The sequence below is a fragment of the Larimichthys crocea genome, chromosome VII, assembly GCF_000972845.2.
Source record: "Larimichthys crocea isolate SSNF chromosome VII, L_crocea_2.0, whole genome shotgun sequence".
Classification (NCBI taxonomy): Eukaryota; Metazoa; Chordata; class Actinopteri; family Sciaenidae; genus Larimichthys; species Larimichthys crocea.
This window is the reverse complement of record NC_040017.1, coordinates 3,239,611-3,252,610: the sequence shown is the minus strand read 5'-3', so window position 1 is coordinate 3,252,610 and position 13,000 is coordinate 3,239,611. Positions and strand designations below refer to the sequence as shown.

General features: G+C 34.0%; 1 protein-coding gene across 1 annotated transcript in view; it reads left to right on the top strand.

Moving 5' to 3' along the window:
• The first annotated feature begins 7,594 nt into the window (after window positions 1-7,594).
• The window catches only part of LOC113744020 (uncharacterized), a 43,951-nt gene continuing 38,545 nt past the window's right edge, over window positions 7,595-13,000 (top strand). The window contains exons 1-2 of the mRNA XM_027280287.1: window positions 7,595-7,822; window positions 8,715-8,799. Of these exons, the coding sequence (XP_027136088.1) occupies window positions 8,778-8,799 (22 nt within the window). The 5' untranslated portion in view covers window positions 7,595-7,822; window positions 8,715-8,777. The remainder of the gene's footprint in view (window positions 7,823-8,714; window positions 8,800-13,000) is intronic.

The window sequence follows — 13,000 nt, the reverse complement described above, 5'->3', positions numbered from 1 at the left end:
ATAATGCATAACATGAACATTACATTACATTACATTACATTACATTGCATTTAGCAGACGCTTTTATCCAAAGCGACTTACAGAGGATATAAGCTGAGAAAGGTGTAAAGGACACAGAGTAGTTGTTAGTTTTGTTAGTTTTGTTTTGTTTTGTTAAGAACATTGTGTTAGATCAGCAAAATAATGAAATGTTCAGTCTGATTATTACTTTACAGTTTTCATTTTATTACCTCAGTTTGGACACATTACGTAACATGGTAAACTCATTTACATATATCAACTAAAAAACATCAAAACTGCAACAAAGTTGATCAAAAATCACCACAGAGTTTGATCAACTTGTCAACAACAACTAAAAATAAGGTTGTGTTCATTACAGGACATTTGTGTTCGTGCTGGAAAATGTAAATGTGTCTTTTAACACTGAGATACTGATGACATCCTTCTGGAATAAATAATTTCATTACATGAAATCTGCTTTAACTCAGCATAGTTTTGGTTGCTCCTCAGGACCCACCACGACACCACAAACCCAGCAGATGTCCCAACATGCATCAGCAGCTTCTTGAAGAAGTCCAGGTGGCTCCTCAGGCTCATAAATACCAGCAGCTCAGCAACAGGAGGCCATGTCATAACGATCTTACATAACACGAGCTCTTTAACCGACAAGTTCAGATGTCACATTCATGATTTAGTTTTCCAGTTAAGACTTTTAAAGATGAAGACACAGGACGTGGACTGAGACGTGATTTTATGTCTTTTAGGTTGAACATGACAAATGTTTTTCATTTGTATTTTTGTTCTATATGTATTCATCTGTGGTCAAAAGTTTGCTTACACTCTTAGGGCTGTTTATGTTATGAATGACTGATGGCCAATTATTTTCTTTATTAACCATTTTATTTGAACAAAGTACAAACACAGCATCTTAAAGCTGCAATAACACATTTATTTAGCCCCTTATCTTTAGGAAGAACAGGTAGATAGACGGACAGACAGATGTTCCACCCCGTGTAGAACCACAGTCACCAGATTTCAGTGATGTTTGATGGAGGACAGATCCACGATGATCCACTGCACCTCTTGTGTGGTGACAGTGTTTTGTCCAGCAGGTGGCGCTCTAACATGAAGCACATTCTTCTTGTTGTGATGTGAAGTGTAAGTTTGGACTTGTTGTCTGCTTTAAAGTGTCAGCTGTAAAGATGAGTGAATCCGTTTGAACACACAGAAAGTTAGTGAAGGAAAACTACAGCAGCTCTGTTTGCTTCTTTCAAATCATCTTTGTGAAGAGGAAGACTCAGACAGAGTTAGAGGAAACATGTGAACTCATGTTGGAACATCCAGATACCACAGGACATCTGACAGAGGAAACATGCAGCCTGTGTGATGCCCTGTGTGGCATCCTGAGTCCCTTCCTCCTCTCCTGGGTGTGGTTTCTCTGCTTGCAGGTGTTTTCTATTACTCACTCTGGATTGGAGTATTTATGCCACTGCAGCCAGGTACTCATGCTCTCTCTGGCTTTGCCCTGTTCTGGGCTCCTCTGTCTCCAGTCAGCTTTGCTTTGGTTTAGTTTGTCCTTTTGTTTCACACTATCAACACTTGCACACTCATGCACACCCCACACCGCTGATATCACTGCTCCTACACACTCCATAACTTCAGATGCTTTATGAGTGTTTAATTTGGTCTAATAAAGTATTGTTTAAACAAATGTACATGGTGTGAACTAGAGTCACCATTTAAACAGGCTTATGTATGACAGCGAAGTGCACACACACACACACACACACACAAACACACACACACACACACACACACCTCTAACACACACCTCCACTAGATGAAACTAGAAAAACCTGTGTGTGTGGTTCAGGTATGTTGAGACTCTTTTATTTTAAAGTTTCACTTGTGACTGTGGCGCATGAAGAAATTCAGAGGGTGAGTAAAACTGTAGAAAAATGGATGAGCAGACATTAAAGTCAAAGTTTGATCTGGGTATTGTTGATGGCTCAGTACAGTGAACAGTGTGGCTTTACTTTCTACACTTTAATGCTGTAGTAAGTCGGTTCTGAGCCGCCAAGTTAACAGACCATGTTAGCTGGAATAGAGACAGCCACCGACAGTCTGAGAGCAAACGGAGGATTTTCTGTGTTTCCATGGGAACAGAGAGTTCCTGATATGTTTTTAAATGTGTAATCTGAAATGAAGATTTACTGACTGATGATTTACTGACTGGAACAAATGTTTGTGTCAACATTAAAGCTCAAGTGAAATATGAAGAGTCCATTTTAGAGACCATGACAGGAGGAAGTAGAGCTGGAAAGCCAATAATAACTTTCATCCACAGACATGGACATAGTGTCCGTGACGACCTGTTTTAAATAATTAAATCAACTAAATAATAAGATAGATGGATAAACAAGTGTTAGCACACCTGCAGTGTGTGGAGAAATAATCAGGCTTTGTTAGACTGATGGACTTCATGTAACAACGTATCTGTCTTTGTTAATGACAAAGTTTGATAGAGACAGTTTCTAACAATGTGTTGAGCAGTAGTTACATTCATACAGTCTTACAGCGTCTACCGGCCCTTTGAGGGCAACATGATGCTGATGTGGCCCTCTGTGGAAATGAGTCTGACCCTCCCGCTCTAACATGAGGCAGCATGAGATGATGAAGAACGTTCACAAATAAGATCTTCTAAGATGAGATGTAGCCTATGATGACTGGGGTGGAGGTCTCTGACTGCACCAGCTGCTTTGTTTCCTGATGTTGAGCTGTAGCTAGTTTCTGTTTAACATGAACATTTTATGATATTCTCTCTGCAGGTTTTTAAACAGCAGCAGACTCAGCACAAGTGACATCATGGGGGCGGATCATCTACTGCATCTGGTAAAACTTTATTAGTCTGGTTACACACTGTGTCTCTCACTGTCACCATATTACACAAAGTATTTAAATTCACATTGTGTTGAAACCTGTGTACTGTGATTTAGATTTAGAGAAACTGTCTGTCTGTCTGTCTGTCTGTCGTCTGTCGTCGTTCTGTCTGTCTGTCTGCTGATCGTCTCATTAATGGTGTTGTTTCAGGCAGAGTAGATAATAATTGTATCAGTTTTATTAAGGCTGTGAAAATGTTTCAGGCTGGTTGTGAACACCAACAATCACTGTAATGAGCAGGTTTATTACAGATTACATGTGAATGAAACAATCAATCAACATCCACATTTTATGTCCCATACAGGGCTACAGACACCGTTGGACTCCGTGCATATCTCAGTAAGTTGAAAGTGAACTGAATGAGAAATGTTGTCGTCTATATTAACATCTAGAATTTCGTGTTTTGTAGGTGGTGGGTACAAACTCACATTTAATTAGATTTTTATTTGTGAGCTCACTGCTGAATTTGAAAGTTTCAAGTTAATAATGGATGACAGAATCTGTGAAGTCCACCTTAAAGAAGCTGTGACTTCCTGACTGGTTGTTAAAACAATTTGATTCTGTTCAACATGGATGAAGTCTGCACTGACTGTGTTCACTGATTCACTGTTTTCTGTTTCCAGTGTGACCATGGCTGGTCTCAGAGCAGTTCAGTGAGGAACTTCAGACTTGGAGGGTTCTGGAGATATGTCTTCTGTTCACTTTCATCTCATTTGAGCTTTTTTCTCTGCAATAAATTACAAATATCAGAGCAAATATTCAATATTAAGCAAACATGAATATCATTTAACCTGCTCATCATATTAATCAAAATGTTAAAAAATAACTTTAGCGATGAACGCTTTGACGCTTCTTTTTGTTACATGGCCAATAGAAATAGATGCTTCATGAGTAATTACATCAACTTAAGACATAATTCATGTGAATCTTTAATCATATCTTCTTATGTTTGATCTTTGATTTCTTTTTGTTCGTCATTATAAAAGATGAATAAAGTCTTTCCCAGTTCAATGTGACTGTTATTACATGCTGACAAACTCTTCACACAAACTGATAAAACAGAACAGAGGTTATTAGTAGTAGTAACAGTAGTAGCAGTAGTAGTATCAGTAATATCATATTTTAGAGTGTACATATTTTCAGTATGAGAGCTGATGCTGCTGAATTGATCTTTATATTACGAGTTCATCATAAGGGTACAAATACACGTCTTTATTAACACAATATTATATTTATAACAAATATTGTGTTATTGTGCTATTAACTCTTATACATAACTAATATATTATGTGCACAGTGTTTTATTAAAGGAGAAAAGTGAAGTAAAATAAATGAAGTGGTCGCTCTGCAATAAGAGAGCCAACGATGAACATCCAGTTCAAATTCAAATGATGGGTGATTGCTTACTTTAATCAAATGTTGAATAATTCTCAGCACACACAAATCAAACGTTCAGAGTCAACAAGAAAACAACAGGAAGGAACAAACACTTAAAGACTCTTGTGGGTGACAGTGGTACAGCAGGTGGAGTGGGTTGTACATTAATCACGGGGGTTCGATCCCAGGCTGCTCCTGGTCAAACAACTAATACAAGAATTGAATCTACCAGCCCATGGCTTTTATACATTCCATTACCTTCAGACTCATAAGGAGTAAGAGAATATCTGTAAATCCATCCAGACTAGAGGAATTAATTATGCCATTCACAGAGGAAGAGACAATGAGTGGGATTACATCAACAATATATAACAACATGAATCTAACAATAACAATTTGGATGTCAAAGAAAAATGGGAATTGGAAGCAAATATTAAAATAATGTGGAGGGAATTTGATTGGAAGATCAAAGTGAGGTACTTTAACACTCTCAGTGTGTTCTGGGTTGGTGGGGGACTTTACAAACTGGGTTTGCCCAAAGATTTGGGATTTCTGGAAGAATATTAAAAAGACATTAAACATGTTTTGGGTTATTTTAATAAAATTGTGGAAGAGAAGAGAAATACGTTATAAGTGGGATAAAACAGAATGAGCGGGTGGAGGAGAGATAAGTTAAACTAAGAGCCAATCACATGAGCTCACCCCATGATCTTTCAAACAGCAGATAGATGAGACTGTGGGGAGGCTTTGAAACAAGAAGTTCACCTCTGCAAAAACACAGAGCACAAACACACTGTACACTTTATCAGGTAGACCTGTATAATCTAATGCAATCCATTAATTTCACTTGGCGACTTGACAATAAAACATAGTCGCTGTAATAAAACAGACCTTTGATCGGTGGTTTGGCTGAGAAATAAAATAATAAACTGATACTACTCTGACTGCAGGTTAATGTTCATACAGTGTTGAGATCCAAACTGTTTGCTGCAGTAACGCAGATTTCATCTTTTGAAAAGTAATGCATAAACAAAAACCTGCAGCTCACCTTAGAACACATGTTGTTTCTGATTGAATGTGAATTCATTCCTTTGGAACTTTTGAACAACATTTCTAACCATAACACCTTTGAAGCAAACATACAGGTGTCATAATCCAATAAAACCGGCCTCAGTTTGTCATTCAGTATCGGCCATGTTGTCCTGTTGCTGAGTTTAAACTGATATTAGAGTTTAACTCTGAAACCATGAAGAACATTCAGAGCCATGATTCTCTTAATGAATGTCAGATGACAAACAATGAATTTACCAAAAAACTGAACAGGTTCTGAAACTTGAGAAACATTTTCAGAGAGAAACTTCATCTCCTTCTAAAGTGTTTATCTAACAGTCAAACTGCAGGTCAAAGGTCTGATTTACTGAGTCACTGTGTGCTGCTGTCATGTTCAGGTGGATCAGATTTATACAAGTGGAGCAGAAAAGATCAAGATGTACTGCACGTCAGTATTCATATTAATTTGACATATTCTCATTCTCATTTGTATCATTACTAGTTTACATTATTTCCAACCAATTATATATTTTTTTACATTTCAGTCAACAACTTCCTCGTTTTCATTGGAAACTGTCCTGATGTCATCATCAAGTCTTTATTTGTAGTTCTATACTACAAATTGCTCCCGAAGGCTGCGCCATCTGTGTGTGAATGCGTATGAATGGTTAGCTCCTAAAACTGATGGCAGCTAATGCCAAGCAAGGAGAGGTCAGAAGACTACTACTAAGAAGTACAGTCTGTTTACCATTTTACAAATCAAGGTAGTTAGTTTTTTCAGAAAGACAAAGAGAAATCATAGACTGACTTCTCACATCAGCTAAAAGTACTCGGTCTGTGCCTGCACTGTTCTGAGCCTGGCTCTGTCCCCTGTTGATGCTTTGAAGATCTTAAGACCCACTTTTATTTTAATTCTTATGTTTTTTTATATTATTTGTAATATTGTGTCATAGTAAAGCACTTTGGTGCAAAAAGTAAAAAAAAAAAAGTTATATTAATAATAATAATAATAATAAATTTAATGTTTTTGTCATAGTTTGCCATGTCTGTATATGTTCTAGGAGAGTATTGCCGTTATCATTATGAAGTGGGTACATTCTTTATTGGAGGGAAAATGATGCAGAAACAATTTTAAGTTGAAGACTCAAGATAAATAGGATAATGATTAATTTTGGCAGCACTAATATATAATATATTATATATATAATATATATATATATATATATATATACACACACACACACACACAGTGTGATGAGTTTAATAGCTATGTAAAGCTATGTATGTATAAAGCTATGTTATGCAGAAGTAGTAGAAAAATATACGTTTACATCTCTTCTATACTTTTCTTTTGGTGCTAGTATGAAAGTTAATTCACAGCTACAGCATTAAAATAACCTCTGAGTTGAATCAACTCAAATCAATAAAATGTATTTTTACAGGATTATTATACTGAAGTTCTTTATTATGCATAAACCATATTTCTGGTCAGGTATTTCTCATAATAAAAGATATATCCTTGTGTTGCCTGTTCACTACAAACCGATTTAAACGAATCTCTTGTGTGTGTTGACTCTACAGACTGGTGTCAAATGGACATTCACAGGATGTAACTGACACGATAACTTCAGTGCCTGAAAGACTCCTTTACTCTCTGTAAAAGACACTATGGAGGACCAACATGTGTCAGGTGTACCACGTGTACCAAGTTCACATGTTGAAGAGACTAACACACTACACAACATGTTGTGATACTTTAGGTTGTTTTTGTTCAGAAATTAGAAAATCACTCACCAATTTAGATACAATGTAAAAAATCTGTTTTTATGTTTGTTTCTTTATTGCAGTTATTTCAGTTTATAGATAAGAACCGTATCGATCAAGCAAGGATAGTAGGATAAGGATAGCCAGGTAGTATATCTATGACTGATTCATCTCCTTAAAAATAACAGTATGTTATACAGCAACTTATTAGTTCGTTAGTACTTTTTAGAGTACTGTATACTAAAAAAGTCTTTAGAAAAGCCATAGTTTTAAAACATGTTCAAACATGATGAAACACTGTCTCCTGCCATTCTAGCAAGGTGTTTATTAAATGTAATAGATTAGTGATGCTGAACTGTACAGAAATAAAGGATGTAGATGCTGATCCTTTTTTGTATTGCATTGTTAGAAGAAAAATCACATCACATCTAATTTACAGTTTCAGCCAGCAGGTGTCGCTCTAACGTCAATACTGAAATCTGTTACGCTAACCTGTCAATAAAGCCACAAAAGTATCAAATATGAATAACAGAGTTTTTCAGCTATGTTTTGTTTGATAGTGAAAAACTGGTTTCCTCTATATTGACACTTTTTGTCGTATTTTGAACAAACATTAGAATATTTGAACCTTTTGAGGAACTTTTTACTTTCACTTTCACCGTCTGCTGATGGCGCAGCAGAGAAACAGCTGGTGAGTAAACTCCGTCAAAGTAAATACTAATAGATGAATAAACTCTGTGTAGGTTATTACAAATGTTGGATCGACAGACTCATTATATTATATTATATTATATTATATTATACTGAGTCCACAAAGCAATGAACTGACGCTGGATGATTGTTCAGTGTGTTCAGTGTTGACGGCTGGGCGGCTGACAGGCCTACAGCTCGAGACATATTTCATTCACAAATAAAAGCCTGAATTTGTCTCATGCTTGTATACAGGCTTCACACTGTTATGCAGACTGACAGCAGTTATTTCGATTAGAGTGGAAACAATGACGGACTGAATGTGATGACTTTATTTGGGCTAAAACAGGTTGGACAATAACCGGTATGTTATTTTATTATGAAATCATATTTGGTCAGATTATAACTCTGTAGATGTATTTGAATGAAATCTCTTTCTTTGTGAACTGTAAAGTTCTTCACCGTGGAGAAAACAAAATAAATCAGGAACTTCTAGTTGAACTACTACTGCTCCTGTTATGTGACTGCTCTGATTAATAACTATATTCTTTGATTATTAATTTTTGATTGTCTAAATGGAAAATAATGCTGTTTCTCATCATAGACTGTCTAAATGCTCTCTACAAGTAAGCTCACAGTTTGACCACTACCTGAAGTTGAAATGTTAATTATGTGTGTTTAGAATAAAAAGTAGAACTGGACATCAACAAACTAACGTGACTTTGTCCGGATAGCTTTTGCTGTAAAAGTCCAGCTGAAAGTCAGCACAGGAAGAGAATCCATAAAGTAACAATTGCAACAACTGTGATTGGACAATGAAGTTCAAACACTGAATGATAAGAGTCATGTCTGTGAAAAGAAGGAGAACCTTTTTGTTCTGTGTTTTACTCTAGTTGACTTGTTGCACTGTTGGACTCCCGCTGAGCTTCTACTGATGTTTCCAGTGCAGTGACAGTATGGCAGCTGCTGCAGCATGTGGTGAGTACTGTCAGACTTACAGTACACAAAGTATTGATAACCTCAGATGTATATACGTTTCATTCAAAATATCTAGATCCAGTGTTTCCCTAACAAAACATTCACACTCATCCCTTAGTGGTAAGGCCAAATCTGTACCACCAGATGGAGACACAGCTTTAGATACAGTGAGTAGCAGTTGACCAGATAATATAGATAGGTACTGCATTATCTCTACAGTACCTATCTATTATTATCTAGCTAACATTTTCTGTCTAACAGTATCTAACAGTATCTATCTAAAAGTGTCTAACTACATCTATATAACAGTATCTGACAGTGTCAAACATTTTGTCACAGTATGTAACATTTTCTATGTAACAGTATCTATAATTATCTATCTGTCATTATCTATGTAGCCAGTACAATAGTATCTACCAAGATTTTCTAGTTTTTAGTAGCTACTACATTTTCTGTGTAACAGTATCTATCTAACAACAACTGACATTATCTATATAAGAGTGTCTAACATTATCTAACAGTATCTATCTAACATTTTCTATCTAACAGTATCTATCTACAGTTTTCATCTAACATTTTCTATCTAAGCACTTATCTATCTAAGCAGTATCTACTAACATTTCTATCTAACAGTCTATCAACAGTTATCTACCTAAAATTATCTATCTAACATTTTCATCTAACATTTTCTATCAACATTTCTATCTAACATTATCAATTAACATTTCTATCTAACTTTCCTATCTAACATTTCTATCTAACATTGTCTATCTAACATTTTCTATCTAACCATTTCTATCTAACATTATCTAATAACAGTTTTCTACTACATTCTATCATTTTCTATCTAAACATGTTCTATCTAACATTTTCTACTACATTTCTATCTAACAGTATCTATTAACATTTCTTCTAACATTATCTAACATTTTCCTATCTAACATCTAGAACATTGTCTATCTAACAGTTTCATCTAACATTAGATATTCATTTCTATCTAACTTATTATCTAACATTATCTATCTACATTTCATCTAACATTAGCTCCTAAAACATCTAACATGTTTCTATCAACATGTTGATCTAAAATATCATCGAACATTTTCTATCTAACATTATCTAATTAACATTTTCTATCTAACATTTTCTATCTAACATTTTCTATCTAACATTTTCTATCTAACATTATCTAATTAACATTTTCTATCTAACATTTTCTATCTAACATTTTCTATCTAACAGTTTTCTTCTAACATTATCTATCTAACATTATCTAGATACATTTTCTATCTAACAGATCATAAAACATGTTTCTATCTAACATTTTCTATCAACATTTTCTATCTAACATTTTCTATCTAACATTATCTAATTAACATTTCTATCTAACATTTTCTATCTAACATTTTCTATCTAACATTTCTATCTAACATTATCTATACTAACAGTATCTATCTAACATTACACCTAAATAATATCTATCTAAAATTTTCTATCTAACATTTTCTATCTAACATTATCTATCTAACATTATCTATCTAACATTTTCTATCTAACATTATCTATCTAACATTATCTATCTAACAGTATCTATCTAACATTATCTACCTAATACTATCTAAATTTTGCTATCTAAAATTTTCTATCTAAATTTTCTATCTAACATTATCTATCTACATATCTATCTAAAATTTTCTATCTAACATTTTCTATCTAACTTTTCTATCTAACAATTTTCTATCTAACAGTACTACATTTTCTGTCAAACAGTGTCTGTTTGATATATCTTACATATTAACATTTCATCTAAATTTTCTATCTAACATTATCTATCTACATTATCTACTAACAGTATCTATCCTCACATTTCTTCTAACATTATCTATCTAACAGTATCTATCTAAATTCATCTAACATTTCTCTAACATTATCTATCTAACAGTATCTATCTAACATTATCTATCTAACATTATCTATCTAACATTTTCTATCTAACATATCTATCTAACAGTATCTATCTAACATATCTATCTAACATTATCTATCTAACATTTTCTATCTAACATTATCTATCTAACATTATCTATCTAACATTATCTATCTAACATTATCTATCTAACATTTTCCTATCTACAGTATCTAACAGTTTCTGTCAAACAGTGTCTGTTTGATAGTACGCTACAGGATTGTAACATTTTTTCATCTAACATTATGTAAGATTTTCTAGTTTTTAGTATCTACTACATTTTCTGTGTAACAGTATCTATCTAACAACAACTGACATTATCTATATAAGAGTGTCTAACATTATCTAACAGTATCTATCTAACATTTTCTATCTAACATTTTCTATCTAACATTTTCTATCTAACATATCTATCTAACAGTATCTATCTAACATTTCCATCTACGTAATCTATCTAATAATTATCTACCTAAATTCTATCTAACATTTTCTATCTAACATTTCTATCTAACATTTTCTATCTAACATTATCAATTAACATTTCTATCTAACATTTTCTATCTAACATTTTTTACCTTTTCTATCTAACATTTTCTATATAACAGTTTCTATCTAATATACAACATTATTGTAGTACCTATCGAACAGTATCTTACATATATAAATAACGGTATCTACCATTTCTATCTACAGTTTCTATCTACAGTGTCAAACGTTATCCATCTAACATTATCCATTGAACAGTTATCTTATAAGATCTGTAGTATCTAAAGTAGCTAACATTTCTAGCTAACATTTTCATGTAACCGTATCAATCTTAACATTTTCATGTAACAATAGCTGTTCTAACAGTATTACAGCCTTTAGATCTAACGTCACTGACTAGTCTACATATGGAAGTGGGCACAGTCTTTCCACATCTGCTTCCGAGAAAAGAGATTTGTATCATTTTAAATCACTTATATTCAAGATTTTAGAGGCTTTACGCTGCTGGTCGTACAAAACAAGTTATCTGAGGAGTCTATGAAGCCCAGAAAATGACACTGATGAAGTTTGTTAGAATATGCAAAAATAAAAATAAGGCAAAACATTTAAACATAGAAATACATTATGAAAAGGAGTGAGAAGAATAATAACTAAGAAACTTTAAATAATGAGTGACAATACAAGCTTCCCTGCAACTTGTTTAAATTCCTGACTTTATATTACAAAAACAAACAAAATGAAACCTGCATTTACACTTAATACAATACACACATACACACATGCATGAGGAGAAACAATAAAAATCAAAACAAAGCAGACAATGAGTTCATAACTCTTAGTGCTGCCCAACACCTCCCTCATCCCTGCACCTCTTCACAATAGTGTCTTTGTGCCTCATTTTAAACTGGTTCATGTTTGGACATTGCTTCAGCTCCATGGTCAACCTGTTCCATAGTTCACCCACTAACTGAAACACAAAAACCTTCCTCTTTGTCCCAATTAAACTGAGATTAAAGTATATTTTCCCCCTTAAATTAAACCCCTCATGCAAATGAATCATTTCTGTATATTTATTGGTAAAAGATTATTTTTAGCTTTAAACATTACTTGAGCAGTTTGATACTCCACAGTGTCTGTAAATTTGAGTAACTTGGACTGTAGAAATAAGGTTTGTGTGTTCCTGATGGCCAACGTTGTGTATGACTCGTATGTCTTTATTGAATGGTGGTTAGTGGCTGTAGATGTTTTAGAGTTGTTGCCCCAAACCTCAGCTCAGTATTGAAAGTATGGTGAGACTCAGGAACAGTAAGAGTGTGCAGTGATTTCTGATCCAAAACCTTTTCTGCTTTCTTTATTATTGCAATGCTTCTTCAGACTTTGGTCTGTACATGTTTGAGATGTGATTTCCACTTGATTCGTGTCTACGATTACCCCCAAAAATTTAATTTCATGAACTCTTGCTATTTTAACTCCCTCTATTTTTATTAATACCTCTGTATCAATGGACAATTACCAAATACCATTAATTTAGTTTTCCTTAATGATAACCTGTTTCTGTGAACCATATACATAACGTAAAAAATATTTAACTAATAATCCAATGTAGCTTAAACAAAAATAAACTGATCATACATCTTTGAACCTTTCAATCAAACAACTGGACTTGAAGTAATGTACTTAGTTACATGTGAGCGGCTGTTAGCATCCAGCTTCATGATGAAGCTCGTACCCTTCACCAAATGTCCGTCC